Source organism: Boleophthalmus pectinirostris, unplaced genomic scaffold (genome assembly GCF_026225935.1).
Source record: "Boleophthalmus pectinirostris isolate CB_2022bp ecotype Guang Dong unplaced genomic scaffold, ASM2622593v1 HiC_scaffold_19, whole genome shotgun sequence".
NCBI classification, from domain to species: domain Eukaryota; kingdom Metazoa; phylum Chordata; class Actinopteri; order Gobiiformes; family Gobiidae; genus Boleophthalmus; species Boleophthalmus pectinirostris.
The window spans coordinates 17,023,246-17,047,761 of record NW_026571140.1 but is presented as its reverse complement, the minus strand read 5'-3'; the positions used below and the strand labels follow the sequence as shown (position 1 = coordinate 17,047,761).

The 24,516-nt window shown below is 40.0% G+C and overlaps 1 protein-coding gene across 3 annotated transcripts; it reads right to left on the bottom strand.

The window, feature by feature from the left end:
- Nucleotides 1–435: 435 nt before the first annotated feature.
- LOC110175461 (BTB/POZ domain-containing protein kctd15) lies at nt 436–21,997 on the bottom strand. Of its 3 annotated transcripts, none has more exons than XM_020941646.2 (5): nt 21,485–21,997; nt 19,510–19,685; nt 13,913–14,057; nt 8,959–9,264; nt 436–2,695 (listed from the first exon to the last, which is right to left on the bottom strand). In XM_020941646.2, exons 1-5 carry the CDS (start codon nt 21,491–21,493, stop codon nt 2,537–2,539), a joined length of 795 nt encoding a protein of 264 aa, XP_020797305.1. In that variant the 5' UTR covers nt 21,494–21,997; the 3' UTR covers nt 436–2,536. The 3 variants fall into 3 exon arrangements, with proteins under 3 accessions (XP_020797305.1, XP_055010603.1, XP_020797304.1); XM_055154628.1 differs by lacking the exon at nt 21,485–21,997 and adding an exon at nt 21,188–21,274; XM_020941645.2 differs by lacking the exon at nt 21,485–21,997 and having other exon boundaries at nt 19,510–19,712.
- Nucleotides 21,998–24,516: the final 2,519 nt, after the last annotated feature.

Here is a 24,516-nt window from a genome sequence, read left to right as displayed (position 1 = left end):
TCCATTTCTAACACTGCACACGCTAAGTACAAACTCGGTCGAGCACCGCTGCTCAATGATGAAAAGTCCCTCTAGGTTTCTGCTGCTAATTAAGCAGGAACATTTTTGAAAAGACTAAACCATTTAACTTGGTGCAAAAATATTGGGCTTTGGGAGCATATTGGTTTTCTAACACCAATGGCCTCTTCCTTAATCCCTCCAGAGGTCTAGACAGGCCATCTTTCCCCAGACACTGGATCAGCATATGTACAGTACATCTTTTTATTATCTCAAATAAGCAAGAAAAGTCCAATGGTGACACTGTAAATGACCACATGCCCTGTAATACCACAGTCTAAATGGATGACACTTTTTTTTTTTTTAAATAATATACATCTGAACCTTAGTATACCCTTTTTAAGTTCATATGTACACAATGGAAGTATTTTTGTCCTGTATTTTCAGTGAGACAAACATGTCTCTTGAAAAAAGCCCAGAGTAATGCTTCTTACACAATAACTGTACAAACAAACCTCCTGACCGGTATACAATAGTGTGCCTTGTAGTGATGGTGGCCCACTTTGTCGTAAAGTTGGTTACAGTTTGAATTTAACTTGTTGTTTGTCCTGATGCAGAGCTCTCCAATGCGCTGTGTTGCATGTGTGTTTGAAATCCAGAGCATGGCCATGACAGAGCAGCAGGGGGTAGCACAGACCCAAGTTTTCTAGTGGCACAAGAGGGGGAGCCCTGGGGAAGAACGCAGGGGGCAGAGCAGTGCTGTGAAGAGGCTCACATGAAAAGGGCCCTGGTTGGTTGACCATTCCCTTTGAGGCGAGTGGATGGAAAAGCCCAGGCCACCGGCAGGTCAGAACAAACACACACTTGATTGTGAGTGCCAGAGTAGGCTGCAGGCAGAAGCTGACATGGGGCTAGGAGCAACATTAATCCCCTCTACACACTCTTTAATCAGCAGGCCATCTGTATTGACCAAACACTGAAGTCAGTTTTTAATAAACATATTTGCACTTTGTTGGAATAACAACTCAAACAACAGTTTGCAACTACAAAAGATCTAAACATTTTTTGGAATGCAGAAAAACTTGCAAATAAATAGCAAGGAAAAAAACTTGGTCTTTCGTGTTGCTCTCTTTGATCCAGAAATGTTGAGAATAAGACCAAAAGAACAGGACAGAGTAAACGCCGCCCACTCGCCTCGATGTGGAGAACACTGATGCTGAGTACAGTTCACTTAAGAGCTACCAAATATACACGAGATCATCAAGGCTTACAAGTGACAGACACTCTATCTGATTTAGACCTGCACTGTGAAATAACTGGAACAACTGCTAATGCCCTTTGTCTAAATGGTATTTTTGTTTTGTGGTATTAGTATTAATAATGAGACTGCTGTGATGCAGATAGAGAATACAGCAAGATTGCATTCTCCCGTTGTATCCCTCCCATTGCCTGTATGAGTATTGCAGTGTTTGGACAGGGTATCATCTGTAATTGATCAGTCGGGTTAAACAAGTCAGTTAGGGTTGGGTAACTCCAATGTTACGTGCAAATAATATATATTTTTTATAATTTTATAGTACATCTCTTATTGGCAAAGACATACTTTTCGAGACCTCAACATTCAAACTCAACTGCAATTCTTTTCAGTTTGTGCAATCAACCCAGCCTGGATGAATCCTTAAGAGATATGTTTTAGCATAGGTTTTCAAATTACAAAGCACTTTTTTTTTAAATGTGTGCCATACATTTGAGTATAAACATCGTTGAAACTCCCAGGTTCTGTTCCATGCAGCGTTTGAACAATGAGACTTTTTCCGGCTCGGAATGCACAGCCAGCCAGATCGCTTTAGCCACATAGCCTGCGGCCATCTTGAGTTTGTGCAGCTACTGCCAAGAAATGCTCTCAACAAGCTCTCCAAACGCCTAATGAATACAGCATTCATACATCCTTCATATTTGAGAAAAAGAGACATTTAAAATAATCCTATTAATAATAATTGTTTACACCATGTCATGATAGGAACAACAGAAACAACAAAGGAAAAAAAACAGTACTAAACAATCATTTTGGCGAACAGTGCTGTTGTTTGAGGCCCCTACAGAACAATGGGGCCAATGGGGACAATGGGGTGTATGGACAAAGGTAGGGGAACTTATAGTCATAGTCCCAGACCAGGCTACACATGTCCCCAAAAGAATAAATCTTCCCCAAAATTACCACAAATAAAACAAGCGGAGCAGAGTTCAAATAGTCCCAGATTCTTTGGGCGTTGTTTAAAATATTCAAAAACGTGTGTTGCTGATGCATGTTTTTTTCTTTGTTTGGTACTACATTCCCCTTAAGTGTTCTGCAGAGCTGGCAAAGGTGCACATGCCTCTGCTATTTATAAGAGTTATACCTATAGCTGTCCAGTGCAGTAGTTTTTGTATTAGAGAAGGGGCAGTGGAGTTGTGGTGATCCCGTGGAGGTGTGGAGGGGACAAGGGACTGAGAAGGTGGGTAATGGGGTAACTTTGAAGTTCATCTCTACACTGGGGACTTAGTCCAGAGGTTCTTGTTTTATTCTGATGGGAGTGTTGATGCACAGACTTCGCCGATCCTCGCGACACAGAACGTACTCGCTGAACTGGGATGAGTCCACTCCACCACCGCACGATGCAGCCACACTAAAGCCCTTCTGGAAGAGACGCTCCAGCACCTACACAAGAGACAGACAGAAACAAAGGGGAGATAAGAAAACAGAAATATTTCTTATTTAAGCACTCACAAAATTGGATGAAATTGAATTTGGTACCAAATATTTTACAATACTGAAGCCTTTAATTGTCTGTAATTTGTTGTAAGACAGTGCAATTACTCAAATTCAGTTAATTAATTTCAGTAATTTCTAATCGCCAATGATATGCTTGGATTTTTTAGTGAGGTCTACAGCCAATCTCTGGACCTCAAGTATGTTTATTTTTTGGCAAAGCCCAGCCCAGCCTCAATTTGTTGTCAGATCTATTGTCCTTTAAAGTTACCATTTGTAATTAGATTGGGCAACCCGCCCCTGTTGTATTCTCACATAACACCAGCTTGAGCATGAACAAAGGTCAGGTGAGGAGAGGGGGCAGGTTTCACATCAGCCATCTACTGGCAAAATAAAATCTTTCTTTACAGGACTAATCAAGTTTTCTGTTTCTCATTCTTATTCAGATAATATGTGTTGTAAATGATCAATTATACAGTATTTTTACTTTTTGCTACAGAGTTGCAGTAAAGCCTGAATAATTCAAACAATTTCACATTCACTTACAGTGACTGAGATTGTTATGTTAAATGCAATAACAAACCAACTGCATACAAAAAAAATAAATAAAAAATTCAGCCTTTAGTCTGCATCATGTAATACCAATGGAACCTGCTCAGCATCCTCCTATCACACATAGGACTTGTCTAAAACACACAGTGCACTTTGACATCACAACATCTCTGTAATATTCATTCTACTTGTGAATCCAACCTGCGGCACGAGCTGAAAGGAAAGAGAAGAGGCGGCTGGGCACGTCGAGGTAAAGGGTCTGCCCTGCGTAGTGATTACTGGAGCTCCTAATTTGCGTAATGAGGAGTGCTGAGGTCCACAAGTGATGACGACGTGTAAGGAATAACGAGAGGGAATAAGGACATAGGAGACTGATAGCCCCTAGTACGCCATGTGGATTCACTTTGAGATACTTGAACTCTGCATCAGTTTATCTTCTGTTAAAATTTTGTTTTTGTTGAGGGTATATCTAACTAAATCCTGCAGCAGTGTATTTACTTATTCCCACATCCTTTTAATGGAGTGTGCAATACATAAAAGTGAGAGGTCTAGCTGAGGGCAAAACCCTTCTTCCAAATGCGTGTCTCAAAAAGTTCACACAAAATAGATTACTTTAGACACTGCAAAAAGTATACATTTGTGAGCATTGAATCATAGCTTAAAAAAAATAAACATAATGAAATGCACTCTGCTCACACACACACACACACACACACTCTCACCCACTTGTTGAAGCAATCGGAAAGCGAACATTTCCTAATTAAAGCACAAATGTGGGTTGACATGCTGCTAGAACGGACCACTTGCTGCAAAAAATTAAAATAAAAAGTTTAAACGCCCACTTTTATTGTCCTTGGGCCATACGGCGCTGACAAACTTGGTAATGTGTGAGACAGAAGGGGCGGCCAGACAGCTGATGGTGCGGACGCCTAATTAAGAGACCTGCCCAAGCATCAAACACTCTCCCCAAATCCATGACAGATGACAGAGGAGTCTAACGATTATGGAAATGATATTACATAGGCTGCTTTGATCATTGCATCACATTGCATATTTTTTTTAACCCCCCGATCATCTCATGTGGGACTCGCTTGCAAAGATATTGGTCACAGAGGAGAATGGCCCGATCAATAAAGATACAGAATACTTTTATCACTTAATGGCAAAGAAGGCTTGCGGGTATTATTTTAGATAGTTTTGGGATATTTTAATGACTGTATGAGGCCAAACTGTGAATGAAAGCGCCGTAGGGGGATAAACAAAATAATTAAGATGGGGTTTAAAAGACCACGGGACAATGCCCTGAAATCTATCCCAGATGATGACATACAGAGCTTTTCCTGGTTGGTTTGGTTCAACAGTGTGCACCGCAGGCCTTCAGATCCAAGCTTATGTTGTACTTCTCTGCTTATTTTCCTGACCAACTTGAGCGAAACCATAACAAACTACAAGGGAAGCAGAAAGTCGCATGCAAGCAAGCAACCTACCCGTAAGAAGTTTTTTGTTCTTTTTTCAAACAAGGGGATTTGTGTGAAATGGAATTACAGCTTGTTAGCATTCACGTCTTCTAACTGTACATGTCTCCTGCATATATTTTTGTGCCCACAGACTGTTTGGAGATGTTTTATGAGAGATGGGATTTATGGCTTTCTAAACACAAAGAAATCTTAGTAACAAAGACAAGTTACTGAACCAAAAAATGACACGATTCAAAGCAACTGCCCTTTTGAACTTTGCATAATTTTTCAATCATCTTTAAAAATAACAACTGTTTCTTACTTATGTCACATACATATTTATGCAGACAAACGTTCAAATGTATTAACTAGAGACAATTTCAAAAGTTCAGGTCATAAATTTCAATGCGTGTTAAACTAGTTGCTTTCTGTTAGTTATGCACTAATTTTATATTTCCATTAGAAAAAAACTGTATTTATATAGCGCCATTAGTAATGCAAACAATGGTAGCAGAAACATATCCTTACTAATTTCACTGAAATATCTCTACTACTACTACTACTACTACCACTACTACTTCAAAATAATCAACTAAACTTGTACCCATGATGTGACATTAAAAGATATTTCACACCCTAATGTTTTACTGATAATATATTCTGTCCCGAGATGGAGTTGAACAATCTTGCCTCTGGCTTTCAAAACACAAAATATAGAACACAAAGTCAAGATTGAGCCCTGAACTTTGCCTGTGACTAAAGCCATTTGAATAACAGCCCTGTCTCCGTGCACCATCCCTCCTGACTGTAACAGATCAGGATCACTCTCATGTATTCTGACTGCGGCTACACTGGGATCAGCCCTCAGACTCTACACCTTTCATTCACTGAGCTGCCACCCATCAGGAGAATTACCCTGCTTATCCTAGCGCTAGTCACCATAGCATTTAGAGCGGGGAGATGGTGGTGTTGAAATCAAAGTGAATGAGTCTTTAGGCTGTGAACCAGATCTCTATGTATTATTAATGGTCACTGGAGTGCGTGCATTCAGGAGAGGCTAGACATTTGCACCACATTAGTTGACTGACACCAGTGACATGAAATAGTTCTTCCGTCTTTAACTATTTAAACTCTGTAATGTACTATCAAAATGAGCTAACTGTACTCCACAAGTTTTGTTCTTTATTTACAGCTACTATCTGGCATAAAATAGCCAAGATGCTCCCTCTCCAAATGAAGAAATGCCTCTGCCAAATTCTCCACAAAAATGTATTTGGACAATGAGGGTGTAGCTTGGCAGTACAATATACACAAGCTGGCATTAAAAGCTCAACTACATGGATGGACAGGCACATATCAGTTGAGTTCAATTGTATAATAAAATGTAAATAAAATATAAATTCAATACATATCAGTAGTTTAAAATGCTTGTATAAAATGTATTATATTAGGACAATCTTACATTGTATTCCCATTTGGAGGATTAAAATGAATGAACGGTTCGACAAATAATTATTAAGCGTGCCATTTTAATCAGAACTTTGCTTTTTTGATATTAATATTTTATTTATTTGAAATATTGTTATAATATTTGTATGTATGTATGTAGATTAATTGCCGTCATGGTCATGTTTGGTGTGGAAGAAAAACACTTTATCGCTCTATTTCTCTTTTTTCGTTTTGTTACTTTTCAGAGCTTGGCTAATTGTCCAATCCTTTGCATAAAATTAAGAAAACATTTTACATTAATTATTATTACCATTAACTCCTCAAAAGCCCAGTGAGACAAAAACATCCTCGTCCATAGTTACTAGACATTCTTATCACCGAGTACTGGTATCTCTCCTCCGAACACAGTAGCAGTTTGATAGAGTAGCGGTGTGACATAGGAGTCTATTGGGGCGTGTTGTGTGGTGGCGCGGGCACAAGGGGACAGGGGGGTCTTGTCTAACACTGGCTATGCTGTCACTTTGATGAAGGACAGATTGGACCAGGGCTGATCCCAGTGCTTTATCACAGTGATGTATGGAGCGGGAGGATGGGCGCGTGGGCACACCTCTGTGGCTCTTTGGCTAAATGTTTTCCCTGTTAAACTGTGGAGCAACATCACAGAACAGGTGGTTTGTATTATTCGCTAAATTCCATTGAGGGAGAATCACTGGCCAAGGTGGGGTTGTTTATTCGCATTCTTGCACATTTGAATACACAACAAAGACAGTGACATAACATGAAATTAAATAGTTAAGCGTTTTGAAGACAAAATAGTCAGACAATGTGATATCCGAAGTCCACTAGTTGTGTCAGAAAGGGCATCTCTAGAAAACTTATATGCAAATCACAAAAAGGTTTAAAAATAATTTGCTTGTTTATCTTGAGAATTCTCTGTTCACTGGACAGTAAATATAAACTGTGCATTCCTGTTGTTGTGGCTAGTAAACAATAAAAACTGAGTAACATTATCTTATTGTGACCATATTGAGTATCACATGGTTTTGCAGTTTTGCAGCCTGAGGCGAGATAGCAACAGTACCTCCATCCTGATAAGATCACTCCAGACTGCCATAACTTCTTTTTCTATGACACAAACATTTAAAGGTCTTGATAAACAGCTCTATGTCCTGTCAGACCCTAGCCCTCTGTCCCTGTGGGCTGGGTGTGGTGTCTGTTCCCCAGGGTTGGGGTCCAATAATGTAACAAGATCACAGTCTCTTTGTCTGCACAAGGACACAAGGCCAGCACAAGGATTATTTAGCTAACCTTCCCATACCTTCACGCAACAATGAGAGAGGACAGAATGAGTAAGTTGTTTAGAAAAATCTCCCCTTACAGTGAAAAACACCTCCATCTGCTCCGTGTGTCTTCATCTACATCAAGCCAATGAGGCGGGCCATGTCCTGCGCTAGCATATGTGTCTACAGCAGAGGGCGAGTGAGTGTGAGAATAAAGACAGCACTTTGTGCCAGTAAAAGTGACTAAAGGAAACAAGCAGCTCCTATGGATACAGCCACTGTCTTCCTCTGCACTTTACCTCTAAACAGGATTTGATTTTGGCTATTAAAGCTGCACAATAAAAAGTCCTTTCAGTCTGTGTTAGAGTGATGCACTCACATCCAGCAGCAGCTCACTGGTAAACAGAGGGAGAAAATGTTGTGTTAGTTGATGCGGCCAATTAATATTGCAAGTCATTTAAAAATCTATAAAAGAAGTATAAACCGGTTTAGGCTGTTTGAGAAATTGTAAGTATGGTATTAAAAAATGCAATACGTGTATTTCAATTGCCTGAGGCAATGTTATATTGGAGTCTCTTTTTTTAAAGAAGCTGTGTCTTGAAAAGGAGTAAAGCGTAAATTATGCATATCATTTCCCCCTCTTTTCCATTCCTCTTCTTCATTTTTCTCAGGAAAACATGGCCGCAGTCCATGCGAGCTTTGTCCGCCTGTCGGGCTATGCTCTTTGGAGCGGTGTCTGGAGCAGAATGGTGTGGAGGGGGTGGTGGGGGTGAAAGGGGGAGGAGGAGGGTGGAGGTGTCAGAGTCCACATTGGGCCTGAGAGAGAGAGGGTGCTCCGGGGCCAGGCTCGTCTCAGTCCAAGCCTACATGTGGCTGTAGGCTCTGTCTTACTCTGCGCCTGTAGTGTGAGCTTGTTATGTTTCCACTTCTCCCTTTCACACAGCTCTCTAACTTTATATCTCATCTGACTGGGGTGTTGCATTTAGAGTGAATCTCTAAATATACCACCATAGCCCAGAATTGCAAAAGGTAAAATTACCTCACAACTTTGTGATATTCTGTGACATGACTCTTATATAGAATGGAATATGAAATTGACTGAATTTTATCAAATTAGATTATATTATGTAGAAATGTCAAAACAAAGTATTGATTATAGTGAAAGACTCACTTCTCTCAGTACCAGTGACACAGAGCTGTACAGTTGTCAACAGATTCAACACTGGACCAGTAACTAAAGACTGATGCTTGCTCAGCACTGGGCTTTGAATTGTAAATCCCAATGAAAAGACAAAGACTAGAAATATGTACTAGAAATATGTATCCTCAAAACACAAACAAACACACTGTCAATCCAAAGTCAGACAGTAAACACAAGAGGCTATTTATAAACAGTCAGTTACTTTGTGTTAAACCATGGGTTTAAATTCTGCTGACACAGACATGCACACAGATCAGGCAGTGTGGACAGTACCTGCACAGAGTTGAGCCTGCAGTAGCCGTTGAGGGGGAAGCGGATGACGTGCGTGGGGTCCTGGTTCCAGCCAGCGTTCACAGAGTTACACATGACATCTCCGGTCTCAGGGAAGATCTCCTCGATGAGGACCTTCTCTCCACTCAGAGCAATCCTCTCACCCAGGTCGGGCGTGACCCGCACCACCAGGCAGTCACAGGGCTGGGCCATGCGCCGCTGCTCACGCTCCTGCTTCCAACGCTCCAGCTCCTTGATCATGGGTGTGAGCTGGTAGTACCGAGCCTCCTCATACAGCAGGTTGAAGTCCTGCGCACAGACACACATAGGGTCACAACAATGTATTGTACTTGGACTTGTACTCTGGAGGTAGCTAGGTATACTAAGTACATTTATGATGCTGCTAATGGATTGCCTGCAGCGATTAATAATAAAGTGTCCTTGAGCAAGACACTTAACCTTTAATTACTCAGAGGCTGCTGTGCACTTTGCCCTTTGCAGACACACCTGGGTGGTAGCTGCACATGATCTAATATGCTCTAACAGACTTTCTCTCAACTCTATAATGTGATTTTGACCACATATGGCATTTGTGTTAGTACAGGACTAAAATTAGACAGAAAAACAATAAATATGCAATAAGTTGGCCTTTGATCATCAGGACCATTGTGTCCATAAACAAAGCATCTCTATTCTGCTCCCTGTACAAAAGCTGTTGGCAGCGTGGCGTTAGCCTTTAGCATGTCTCAGTGAGCAGGCTCCAAAAGGCTCTGAGTGTAGCTCCAGTGAAGTGGGCCTGTGCATTCCTGTATGCAGTCTGCAGCATTTTCAGCCTCTCCCTCCAGGACATGGCTTGCTCAGGGCAATTTGCCCCTGTGCTCTTGCCTGTAATTTCCCACTAGACCAGATGGCACAATCATTCACTGCTACCATTGAAGAAAAAAAGCCGGTAGAGGTTCTCCATTGGAGGAGGAGAGAGGGTGAGGAAAAGATATGTGCAAGTGAACATGAGGATAATCATGAGCCAAGAGTTTAATGTATTCATTGTATAAAGTGAATGTTATGCTAATGAGGACTGTGTCCCCATGTTAAGCTGCTATTAGAACAAGATTTAATTAGGTTAGGACTAAACAATGAAAAATCTTTTGGCTAAACAATTAGTAATTAATAAATCCCTGCTCTGATAAGTGGCAGAATGAAGCCGCTTCATTCTGACTAATTAGTTTAGACATCAATGTCATTTAGTCTTAAGCTCTTACATTATGAATAAACTTTGATTTTGTGCAATGTAAAAAAAGACCTGCATATTGATATTTTGTGAGCAGATGAAATGCCCTTGAAAAGCTAATTGCTGTGGTGTGTTCACTCTCTGGAAACAACATACGTTTACTACAGTCTTACTGTATATGAATTCTCCAGAGCCTTAGGACTTACTGGACCTCGGTCGGGAATAGAACCAGCAAACAACATCATTAACCCTGCTGCTTCTGTCAGACTCTTCGGCCTCGAAATGTCTTCCTCCTTGCTCATCTGAATGACACTGACTGTAACTCTACATATGGTTTAAATGTTGATGCAACACATCATAAGATGATGGTCCAATATTTAAGCAAAGTGAGTCGTTCTGTTTCTCTCATTCCTGTGGTCCTCTTACACCAGCTGACACTGATAGAGAGACAAGGCGCTTGGGGCTTCTCTCTGTATCAAAGTGCAGCTCCTCATCCTTCACAGGTCCAGAGTCGTGGATGGATATGTTTTTAATAGGGGTCTGACTGCCGGCCATTTTAGTTATTCCGAGCAACACAAGGCTAATGCTAAGAGCGCTAAGGTGATGAGACAGGGCCAGCTCCTCTGTCCTGTCTGCTGCTATGCTCCTATGCACCGCTGCTAGCTTTCACAGACGCTTCACTTCTCCGATCCTGTGTCCAGACAGGGCCGTTTGAGCTTCAAAATAATGATCTGACCTGAGCGCCCACCGGCAAGGCAACATCTCAGAGAAGGACAGACGGGGCACGCACAAAGGCTGAGCCAGAGCTGAGATGAAGAACAAGTAAGTGATGAGATCTGTCACAAGAAACTCCCCAAAAGTCCACTGTGTGTTCTGGCAAAAAAACCCACACATGGAGAGGTTAAATGGAAACTGCACTGTGTCAGTTTGTCTGCTATAGGAAATGAGTGTTTATTTCAAAAGAGAATATATGTTCTAACTCCTACTAAAAATGATTTATGGAAAATAAAACTTTACAAAGATGACTAACCGATATACAAATGTATCAATTATTTATTTGGTCAGGACAGTGCACGTTGGACAATGCATGCATGGTGAGTTAAGTATATTACTCAAAAACACAATGACAGTATGCACTGATCTGAGTGGGATAGTGCTCTAATCACTGAGCCACCTCAGCCCCACACCTGATATTCCCAGCAGTCTCACCTCACTAACCAGGCCTAACCCTGCTTAGCTTCTGAGCTCAAATGAGAATGGATATTCTTATGGTATGGAAACTTAAGGTATCTTGGGACATAGTATTCAGAATGACCCTAGTAAAATTCAATATTTCACAAGCTGCCTTACCCATCCACAACAAGCTCTAAATACCTGCAAAAACAAAGCATTATTGATTTGAGCCAGAATAAACCCACGCGGATGCCGCTAACTCTTTCTCCGCTCTGTAACCGTACCCTCAATACGACTGAGCAATGCTTACAGTCGTGTGATTAATTGTACTTTGAATAATGAGACGAGGAGGGTTATTAATGGTGAATATTTTGTTCCACTCATGTAGGCTGAGTAGAAGTTTTGCATTTTCTATTCTGCTCAGACGTTCACATTGATTTAGCAAAACACACAGCGCTGTGGCAGCCAGCAGCACAACAGAGCCAGCCCTGGGGCGACGGCAGCCCTGATTGTGTTCCAGATAAGGACATGCACTATTCACCATTTGCATTTTTCTCCTTTTGCCTACACGCGAATTGTAAGGTATGCATATCAGCACACAAGCTCATACAGAATGGTCATGATAAGTAGGAACAATGATGCTGTTGCATTTATTCACAGGGGTCGCTCCTGATTGGACTGTCAAGGCGTTATATGGAAGCAAATAAGAAAAGTAATGGTTAGTGATTCACAATATCATTTGCCAAACATGCCGTGCTTTCAAGTGTTGTATAAGGTTTGGATGTGGTTCAAATCTGGGTAGCCTGGGGAGCTGGCCGCTGGACAACATGTCATGAATAAATGAAAGATGCAAAAATTACACTGCAATATAGAAATGAATGTGCTGTTCAATAGTGCAAACATGTAATAGGTTTTCACAGTTACAGTATATTATTAGTTTGGTTTTGACACAGAAGCAGCCAAATTGATTAAAAATTAAGAGAAAAATCTCTACCAATCAACCAAAAAGAAATGTCAAATGGGTACCATGGAAACAAAATGCCACCTCAATTTGCACAGCTGACCTAAACTCATGTGTGGTTTTAATTATTTATTTATAGCATGCCTGAACACAAGCTCATTTGTAACAGTTTACCCTCACATTCACTCATTTGGGATTTGCGCCTGCAGCACCCTTTATTTCTGATAGGAAAGGCACTATTCAATACCTGGCATTAATACTTAACAGCTGCTGGCATAGAAAAAGTTTTTGTTTTTTTTTTTTATTTGTAAAACACTATTTAACACAGGGATGATTTTTTTTTTTACCATCAAGGTGCACTTTTGGATAATTTATCATTATCAGTGTGTCTGTTGTTATTACTTAACATACAAGTCACCCAACTGAACAAGTGTACACAAAATTCAAAATTGTGTTGTCACTGAAATTAAGTTCAGAGCATCAAACGCTGCATAGTTTTGATGTAAAGTGTAATAGCAGGTGCAAGACTCCATAAATGACCCTGTATCATAAATAACCCAATTTCAGTCATTCTTAATCACTGGCAAAGCATGATAACTTTGTAGCAACCTGGATGACTGATGGATTACACATGATAACTTTGATCAAATGTATCAAATTATGCAAGTGGTTGCAAATAATAGAACTTATAGAAATATTTGTCAAAACATTTGTAGCTGGACTGAAATTTTGGAGGTTGACCTGTATGGCATATGCACAAGCCCTACACTCAGTCACACTAAGCTACAGTAATTACAATTCTTACAATTCAGTCTCTCACCTGAATAAAAAAGGGACTTTGATTGTGAATCAATAGTAGGCCACAGCTTGGCACATTAGCATTGGCTGTGCTCCATTTAGCTGGCCACATCAACATTACTGTACTTACTTAGTGGTCTATATTTCATTGTGTGCCTAATTACTGCTTGTATAGGTAATTAACATTATGAGTGGAAGGAAGTGGGAAGTGTATTTGATGAGTTATAAAGATTTATTTGCTTATTACACTATGTATTTTTGGTGACGTGCTATTTTTAGGGTATACTTATTAACATCTAAATAGCTGCTAATTTATTTCTTCTTTATGTGTTATTCTCCTGCTAATTAATTACTAATACTTGCCTGATAATAAACCCCTTATTTCCTCCTTTAAAGCTTATGAGTATGTTTTAAGGACATTTTGTGCATGACTAAGTTCATATCTTAATGTTATACTATTAACCTGCTATAAGGAGTTTATTCATAGGGTAATTAAGAGCTCATAAACATCTAATTAGCAGTAAGGTTATAAGGTAAGGAAGAATAAAACATAAAAAATGTCCGAATAAAGACTGATAACCACTTACGAATATGCAAATTAGCAGCCAGTTAGACGTTAATAAGTGTACCCTAAAATAAATTGTTACTGTATTGTTAAAGGAAAGGCCAGTGTTACTTCTCTCCCTCACACTGGCAGAGGCTTTTATGTTGTTATGGTGTTGAAAACCGTGAAGCGAACAAATACACAAATCACTGACCATTTGTAGAATGCGCGGAGCTGTGGGTAGTGCTCATACCTTGAAGTCTTCTGGAAGAAGCAATTTGCTGGTCCTGAGGAAACTGAGAATGTAGCGGAATATCTCTCCATCCCGGTCTATGAAGTAATGCTGCTTCAGACTGTCCAACACGATGGGCTCCGTGCCATTGAACAGGCGACTGATTCTGGAAATTGAAACACGCACACAAAAACACACACACACAGACATAATAGAATGAGCAACTCCCTTCAAATGCATGAAACAATTACCCTCCATTTATTTTTCAATTTTATTAGCAGCGAGCTCCAAACGCATTAGCATCCCAGGTTGAAACAAGGGGCTTAAGGCGCACTCGCTCCATTTCAGACTTGTTTGAAGTGTCCCTTCTGCGGAGATTACAACAACACACACGCCCGCTGCCTGTACTTACAAAAAATTAATAGCATCAATGTAGCATTACGGCTCTATTATTCCAGCTGTCAGAGGGAATGGAAAGAGGTACGAGCCGGTGGAGGACAACAAGGCACACCTGGCAAAAATGTGTTTTATTATCAGACCAAATGTTTTAAGACTTGATGGTTTTGGGCTCAGAGAATGATAAACAGTGACGAGGATTTGTAAGGCAGGATATTTACGGCCATATTGATTTGTAATAAAACAAAAGTGTGGACTAATTATTAATAGTATTATAATCATACATAGTAAAGTACACTAGTAACTAACTGTTACTTTTGGATGTTATTGTTGTTCATTCTTGAAAGCTAACTGGTCATAATATGCTACTAATTGTGCAAAGATTTTGACATTGCCGTCTAGGATTGGGACAGAGTTTCAATACACATATTTACATTGCCAATGTTGGGACTATTTAGATAGCTTTTTTTTAATAACTGAATAACTTGGAAACTTTGTGCTATATTGCTTGAAAATATAGTTTGTATTTAAATTTTTGTCATTTTACCTGTTGCGGGGACCACAGCAGTAACCTAGATTTGTTTCAGATTTGCAATTCTTGTTCTCTATTTTCCCATCCCTGATTCTCTGACTCGTCTTGTACTCAGAAAGCGAAAAAATTTAAAATACTTTTAAACAGCTCTAAAATATTTCCTTAAGTGTTTCAAATTGCAGTGAGACCAACACCTAAATTGCACTCATTTACTTTCATCTTTCCCTCTCTGTGCTTCTGTTGCCTTGGCGAAGTGAATAATCCGTAGTAATGATTTACACTAGAAGTTGTTGCGTGTAACCTCTACCCGTTTCCATGTCTTTTGAGAAACTGCTCTTGGCGCGGCACTGCGTTGCTGCTATTATCTTCATTTTGATGTAATCAGCTCTTTAATCACACAACTGCCTCTACATCAGCTGACAGAGCGACCTGACAATGAATATTATAAAACCTATTTGTAACCACACATGTAAGCCTGTAGAGGAGAGGTTGCATTGTCTTGCATTGATTTCTCAGGGAACACTGCTGTAATCCTATCCCTGAGTTAAACCAAACCACAGCAATTTATCATTTTACACTATAAAGATTTGGAAAGTCAGTATAAATGTGACTTCTCTTTGAGTGGACTGCACTAAAACCACACAATAAAGCCTCTGCTCTCTCCTTTTCTCTGCCTTTCTTTTACTTTCTGTCTTTCTACCGTCTCCATCCTTCTTCTTCTGCCGTACTCTCTGGAAATCGATGCAAAATGCTTTATAAAAAACCAATACTCATCTCCCTGTTTGGCCCGAGGTGTTCCTTTCTCATATGGTCTTGCAATTCTTCCAGCTAGAATTTCACCATACCCCTGCAGGCTACCTCTGTTTTTCATCTCCACTTTTTTAAAAAGCAATTAAAATGCTGCCTGTTTTTCTTTTCTTTCTCTCTCTCTCTTCTCTGCTCCCGCTCTCACTTTCTCTCTTTCTGTGTTGGTCTGCTCATTCTTGCCTCTCATGCAAGAGACACAGAGTTTTCAAACAGGTTGGAGCTTATAGTAGTGGACAACTTTAACTACCGGCAGCCATAATATTAGGTTCACTTGTTCATTTTCCCTGTGAACATTGGAACTGTTGAATCCTAACTATATTAATCTGTCAGATGGCCTTTCTTGGGCAGCCTTCTCAACTCATCCAGGCTTGTGTACTTTCAATTAAAGGACATTTAGGAAATTGACACATAACTTATTTGGAGATTTTAAAATAGTTTGTTAAGTCTTCACTATAAAGACTAGAGATTGAAAATTTGAACAACAAACTCCTAACGGGATGTAGAGATTCCTGTTAAAATATAACATGAATTTCATAAGTGGTAAGAACTTTTGCGTTTGAAAAAATATGCATAAAACAAGCCTTTGCGTATTTTTGTAGATCTATCTATTTTTGCTAATGAACTCATTGTAAACTTTCACATCACATGGCAGCAAATCAATGCATTTTACAAGATCAGAAATGCCACAACAGTTTCATTTTACACTGACCACTGACTGGTTGTAATCTGTTTCTGTTCTTTTTCTTATTCTTTCAGACAATTTTAAGTAAATTCCAACATTGTAAAGTCACGTTGCATGTTTATGTATTTCCCTCAATTCGGAAGCTTGATGTATACTTTATACTTACCTATACTATTACATTGTTATGGTTGACTAAATTTTGATCACTGCACTGAGACGCATATGCAGCTGTACCTAATAAAGTGACCTGTCTGTGTATAAACATAACAAGAATCTATAACTATGCTACAGAATGTGAAAAAGCAGAGAAGATGAGGAGGGAGGAGGTGGGAGTGGGAGGTTATCAAGGACAGAAACAACTCAGATGTGCCACCCCAGCCATACACAGGGAGGCCAGGCAGCAGGGCAGTGGGTGGGCATGATCTGGCAGGATACAAGCTGCAGTGTAACTCGGTATAACAGCCCCAGGACAAGAGCTGAGGGAGGTGGGAGTACCCAGGTATCAACTAAACACAAGCTATCTGGAAATGTGAGCGACTAATGGACAATGAAGGCCAAAAATGTATGAAAGCTGGAGGTTGCAGTCTGAGATACAACTCTATATTGACATTTTTACATTAGCTAATAAAATGTAGTGAATCTACACTTAAGTGTCTCTGTTGAGAATTTGAACGATTATTTTCAAACATCATCCTGACCTAAATAAAATTTATACAACTACAATTTGAACTATACACTAGAGCATTGAATTGAACTGAAAACAATTTCACCTATTATTGGAATAAATGCAGCTCATTGTTTAGACTCTGCAATAATGTATATGTAGTACAATTAAGCTAATTTGTTTTTAGTTCCTGAATTGAACATGAGTGTTCCTCTTGTTCCTTTAGAACAGTGTAACACTTAAACACTTAAACTTAACTGTGTAAGTGTATTTAAGTGTAACTTGGGTTTACATTTAACCCAAGTCAAAATGTATTTAATGGCAACTATTTAAATTTTTTTCAGATCAGTTCATTTATTTGAGCAACATTTGAGCAGGTTTTTGCCAGTTTATATACAGTGATAAACAATTATTATATCAACAACAATAATTAACAGAAACTGTGAATGCTACCAGTAGATACATCTTATCAGTATAATAATTTGGCCTAATTCTCCAGCAGTTCAAGTAACAGATCCACTGCCTCGTGTGAATCTACGCAGAATTACATCAAACTTTCATGACCCTTGTCCCTTAATTTGGGCCGTATAGAAGAAGATGAACAACCAGACATTAGTTACTAGACTAACTTTCTCTTGGCACGCTGCATAATTTAGCACCAATCTATTAAAAGTAATCCTCAACTTGAATCTCTTTAACCCTGTTCTTTTATACTTGTCATCTTTCTTATGCACCTCGAGACTGGACAGGGCCATATGCGGCGTATATGTATATGCCTTTGCTCGTGTGATTGTTTTGCTTTCTGCTGTCAGCCATTATCCTAATTCACACAAAAGAGCCCCTCCTTCCTCCACTGGCTCTAGCAGAAAGTGAAGCCCCCGGGCCAAATGTACACTGAGGAGGCTGGGAGAGAGAAAAGAAAGAGACGTGGAGGAGAGAGTGGGAGAGCACGCAGAGGAGAGAAGGGCTAAGACAAGAGAAAGAACATTCACACTAGTATTATTCAGCCTACAACTCCCCATTGCTTGACATTGAGGAGCTTGTCAGATATGGCAGGCCCCTATTTCCATGATTTCTATTAATTATCCAGACTGAAATTAAGTGAACAACATTAAACAAACGCCCAGTGCAGAAGATAAGTAAATGTATGTTCGTATATATGAGTTTCTTTTAATTATACTCACTATGATTAATTTTTCCTTTGTAGTTTAATAATAAAATAATTCAATAATGTGGCAATAGTGAGGCCAGTGAACTACCTGCCACTACGAGACAAGATAAATACAGAGTTCCATCGTGTTATAATAACACATAACAAATCAATAATGGTGCCCTCAGAGGAAATGCCAGGAGGAAAAGATACACAATTCAAGTCAAAATATTACCAAAATTATATGACTAATAATTCTTTATAAAGTATATGAAAAACTAAAACGAAACTTTGCCTGTTTTGGGCTCTTTTAGATATATTACAAATGTGTCACCTGTTTGTCTTTAGACATGATGTGATCTTATAAAAAAAAAAAAGATTCATTTTATAAATAGGAAACATCTATATTAAGAATAAAAAACATGGAGAACTGTTTACAAATCCACTGAGAACTATTTGTTGAATGCCAAAAATATCTGTAGTCCACATGTTATGGCTACTGATTGAGCTATACAACGCCATGGTTCCAGGCTGAAAATGCGTCTTAATAAATAAAACAATGATAAATCCTTGTCTGGGATGAGCCTCTTTCTTCTCATGACATCTTACAGAGAAGAATAAAAGAGAGAGTTTGGAGGGATTTCCTGTCAGCGGACTCAGTGAATATCAAGACTTTATTACCAGGGGATTATGGGGGATTGTTTCCTGTAGCCAATTTGGCAGAATTTCTAACAACCTCCTGTATGTTTACCTTGGCCCACATGGGAACCTGTCAGCTGATGCGCAGTCTGAGGCGGGAGTAGTGCTGAGTGACAGGCTGTATACAAGGGAGCAAATGCAGAGGGCTTAAACGTAATATATTCTTATCGAGACTAAAGAAGCAAAAAAGAATAGACCAATAATTATCTTTACCAGTCTTTATTATAATTATTCAATCAAATTAAAAGATCTAGTAACCTACTGATCTAATTAATTGTAATGCTCAAAAGTACACTATTTAGAAAATGTGAATGTTCATTGCTAAATGTAAAAAACTGTCACTTATAATCCACCAGGCCAAACAGAGCAAAGCATTATGAGCATGAGTCGCACCGGCCCTGTCATTCTGACAGCTGTATAATATAGCCTAAAAAAGATACAATGTGCCTTTAAGCTTTTTGTATTTATTAGACTCCATAAAACAATTATGGCTCAAACAAAAACATTAAAGGCAGTTTATTACTTTATTCCTAAAAGGATCTGTTATCTATAACTATAACACTAATAATCTAGGTATATCTTAATGTGGCACAGCAAGAGACACTCAATCACTGTCAAAATCAATTGTCAAAATTCTACATTAACAGATAATTCAGAAATAAAATGGCTGAAATAGTTAAATGATTACCTTGAGTCGGGGTACTTGGTGAGGGTCGCCAGGCTGCTGGTGTACATGTGCCCTCCAACGTCAATGTGGACAGGCGCGTTCGCCTTGGTGAGCTGCGCCGGCAAAGGGATGCCCTGAGCGGCCAGAGGAGAGACCGGGGACCGGGTCAGCGACAGCCGAGACATGCTTCTGCCCTCCTGAAAGCAAGTGTAGAGAAAAGCCATGGGAACCACAGAAGAGGAAGCAGTCCGCACACACCGTGATCCTACACGGGGGAGCACCAACTATCTTTTCTGGATACTATCATATCACTTCCATGACTGTCTGGTCGCATGTTTAGCCCGGAAATTATTGCCACCGCTCTAATTAAGTATGTTTGCATCTTTTCTTGCTGCACCGGAGGCGAGGATCGGAGAATGCTTATTAGAGGAGCAGGGCGAGAGAGAGAGAGATAGACAGGCAGATATGGGGAGAGAGAAAGCGAGAGGGAGGGAGGAATGCTAGGTGCCAGCCTCCAGGGGAATAAAACAAACTGCTGCTGCAACATTCTAATTAAAGGTCGCCTTATGTGTTAGACGTGATGCGCCCAGACACACCAGCACCAAGAGGACAGAAAGAGTCTCTCCCTTTCAGCTGACAACTTTTACAAATCAGTTCACAAGAAAAATAAAAGCACAATCTATCTCACATGCAAGTTGAAATTGTATTGCATCATTTATCTGTCTTTATCTGAGCCAATTACCTGCCTACACAGTGAGCACGGGTGTCAAAATTTCGCACTGCGAGGTCAACATGTGGCAAAAAAATCACGAAATTGTTAGTAGCCTGGTTATGTTTAAATCGTTTAAATAACGGAACTACAGCTGTTGGTTTTCAGTACTTTTGTAACCTGTAATAAATGAAATTATAAAGCTAAATCTCAGTAATTGCTATAAACAGACAATATGGCTCAGTGGCTAGATCAGAATGAGGGCAGCTGCTATTTGAGTGTAACTGAAGGCCAGATGTGCCCCCAGGCTCTGAGCTGGAGGTGCCTTTGTACTAAAAGTGAGACTATTTTTCCACCGTGTTTTGTCTCGGTAGAATGTTGGGTTAATGCGATTACAAGAGGACGACATTAAGCTGCATTGCAAATCCGTGGAGAGGGAAACTTGGACAGACTTGACAAGTTTGGAATCCCACGCACAATTGTGAAATACCTTTATTTGTCGGTCACTTTGTACAACATCCTCCTATAACGCGCACAAACCTCTACTCGATGAAGAATTCCTTCACAACACCTGTCCATACTGACTGTAAAGGCATTAACTTTCTCATAGGAGCAGCTATTCTTTGCACTGACCCCATTCATTTAAAACGAGTATCCTGTTTCCTCTCATGACATCCATCAAACACACTGAATACCCCACACGGAAAGCCGCCACAAAACCAGCACAAAAAGTCTCTGCAAAAAAGACCCGCACATCCAGAGCATATCCTAATTCTACCAACTACTCAACATGGCGTCTTTTTCCTGATGTGAATTAAGAGCTAAAGCTCGAAACGTGTAATTCAAATCCTGGTTGAGAAAAGAGGATAGTGTCCAAGGTGTCAATGACAATAAGTATCACCGTTAAAATCAAACAATACTGCGCGATAAAGGCTCAAATGTGTAGTACATGTGATATGAACAAAGCATGCAAATTAATTTTAGCCATACCGTTTCAAACATTGTTGTGGGTCCGGAAGAAATCCGTACCGGCAGACAGTCCCAGTCGATGTTAACGCAAGGTAAATAGTCTAGTATTGTCTCCAAGTGCAGTGGAGTTGGTAAGAACTAGCTCCTCTGTGATTGCTACGCTGTCTCACGGAAAACCTCTGTACCGGGCGAAAGTGTGTGACCGAGATGGACTGGCTGCAAAGAGTCTCTGTGGCTTTAAATGGTTCAATTGCACGGCTGCCTCGACCTGTCCTCAACAAGCCTCTTTGTACCAAAGTGCACAGGAAGCGTCCTTACCTTGAACATCGATGAGACGATCTCCTTCCCCTTTTACGCTCTTATTTGGATACGCGTAAAATCGTGCGCTCCTGGTGTAAACTGGATCCGTATTTGAGCTTCTTATCTGCCTTTTTGCCTAAATGAAACTGCCCCTTCAGTTTGTTATGAGAAGAAGAAAGCCAATAATCCGTCTCTAAATAACAGAGCAGGGCTAAAAAAGAAGATTCTTGCTCCGGGCTGCCCATGCGCCTCTGGGCCAGGGATTAGGCTACAATTAGCTCAACTCCACTCTATCGCCCAGACAATTTTCTCAAGGAACACAACGTGATACCCCCTACTCTCCAAACGATTCCAGCTCACGTTTACTAATTTTCAACTAAAAAGTTGTTAACGCGTTTGCCCTTAACGACGTAAACTTGGTTAGAGGGGATGTCCTAACAGGCAACTGCCAGTCTCTGTCTCCGAGAAGATTTGAAACAGCAGAAACACATTTGAGTCATTGTCATTTGGTCTGATGTAAGTCCCCAGGCAGTTCCAGCTAAGAGGCATTCATTTCCATATCCATCTCCATTCCCAATGTAAAGTTTACAGTGCCACAATCCCGCTCTGAAAATGTGTAGCGGAATAAATAACTTGTTGATGAAGTCTCAGTAGATTAGTAAATATGTTGAAAATGTAGAGATCCTTCACCCAAAATGTTTGACCCGGTGCTTTCCCCGCGTGCCCGCTACGCTCCCCTGTTCTTCGCTCTCTCGTTGCCTTAATGTCTGGAGTTGCAATGCCAAATTTCCTGCAGGCCATTAAAATCAAATGACGTCCATGGACATGCACGCGCGCCGCCGCAGAAAGCGCCCTCACAACCTGCCTGCGGCCGAATGCGCCATTTCAATTATAGCGCGGGGCTTAGATGGAGCTATCTCCCCGTAATATTCTCACTTCACAGTCAAAACGGGCAGCTTCCTCTCTTTAGGGGAAATACAGACTGTTGAATTACTGTTCCATTCTAAACACTGGATACAATGTGAAGTCAGAGCCACACGTTTATTGAGGCAGGTGCGCTGAGAGAGCACCATGTGTGTTATGTTTGTTTATTCAGTAAATAAATAACTGTGAATAGTTGAACCCAGGGATGACGAGTATGACTCTGGAACCAAGTCTAAGAGGGGCTACTCGGGTTGATTTCTTGATATTTGGCGCCAACCAGTGTAGAAAGTTGTTATTGTTCCACTGAAACAACTTATTCAAAACTACTTTCTTTCCTTGTATTTTATCTTTATGATGTAGGAGACTATAACCTCATCAGCCTGTTTCAGTTCTTTGTTCCTGCACGTGTTCCGCCTGTATATCTTATACTTTTTAATTTACACACATTTCAGTGAACTAGTTGTCTTATATTTATTTTAGACAATAGAGAGCAACATTACCATGGTGTTAAAGTCAGTTGGTTTATTTGCTGAATCTGACTGCACTAAGCTCGTGAGAGTGAGAGCGCGTCTCCTTGAAGCGCGCCAAGTGTGCGTAATTAGACAGACCTCAGAAAGCTCCCATCATCCCCTGCGGCGAAGATTTGTTGTTTCCAGCCAGGGGTTCGGACTGGAGGGGAAACTGATTTTTTTCTCTCATTAAAGGAAACAAGCCCGGAGTTACTTCAATTACATGAAGTATGCAGGCATGTTGTAAATTTAAAGATTTAAATAGCTTACAAAGTGGCCTCGGGCTGCATCAGTTAATTTCCTTAATTTATGGATTTTAAAGGGGTGTCTATGTGAAAGGGGAAGTAGGTCATCTGGAAAATGTGTGTTCAGTTTTTGGATGCAATGACAGATATAAACATTGGCTCTAAAGGCCACCTGCTCCAGAGCCGAGAGGTCAAAGGACAAATGTACATCTTTACGTGAGGTAAAACAAATACTGTATTAGGAGCTTTTATAACCTGGCATTGCACCTGGCTTTAATGAATGAATGCATGAAACTTTAACTGCAATATTGCCTCTAGTACAATATGCAAATGCTTGGGGTAACGCTTTTTATATTTTTACACTATCTTTCAGTCAGCCACATTTTGTTTATATTTATGATGCTTTCAACAAAACTTCAAAAGAAAAATCATTTGAAATACAAAGATATTTTCCAGATTAGAATAACGCACAATATGAAGCAGGTATGTAACATAGTATAGTACCATCTACTGGTGTACTGGCAAATTGACTACGTTAATTATGTTTTGAATTAAGATGTCTTTATTGTTATTGTAATAATACAAATGAAAAAAACAGCAGTTCAGTTTCAGTTGAATTCACTTTTTAAGTCCAAGCTTATCTCACTTGGTTTAATCAGAATCTCGTGTTCACCAAGTATATGTACAGTAGTTTATGCTGTATCAGAGCATTGAAGTACAAAAGTTTATGCTATATACAGTCATACAGTCAGATTCACCCTTCTAAATTTGAGCTTTGTGAAGATTTCTTTCAAGCAATTGCTATCAGATCAACACTCTTACATCCCCCTCAGGCGTGTGGAGAAAGTTTGGAAAGAACACGGAGAACTTGCTCTCAGTAATCTGCATGCCTGGCAGAGCCGGTGGCTGTCAATCGCTGGGTTCTTGCAGCCATTTGACATTCTGCTTGATGTTGTGTGTGACTGAGGTGGCGTACTGACACTTATTGTTCATTATTTCTGGGAGAGAGAGAAAGATACAGCTGGAGAGATAGAAAGACTTTGTCAGTGTGTGAATAACATTTGCAGGGTTGCACACAATTACCTAACAAGCACAACCATAAATGTACCTGCTTGCTTAATGCCACCATTTACGTTTGAGTGAGAGTTACTGTATGGAGCTACTGCAGCTTGCAATTGCATCATGTCTGGTGGAACTCAAATTGAGTGTACATATAATAAAATATACTTAATTTTCCATATCTGATTCTATTTCAAAGGAAACTTTGGTGGTAATGGTAAATTATTACAAATGATTTAACTTTGATAGTTGTAATTTTGTATTTCCTTTATTTGCATCACCTTGTATCATCTCTGCTGTTTTATAAAACAAG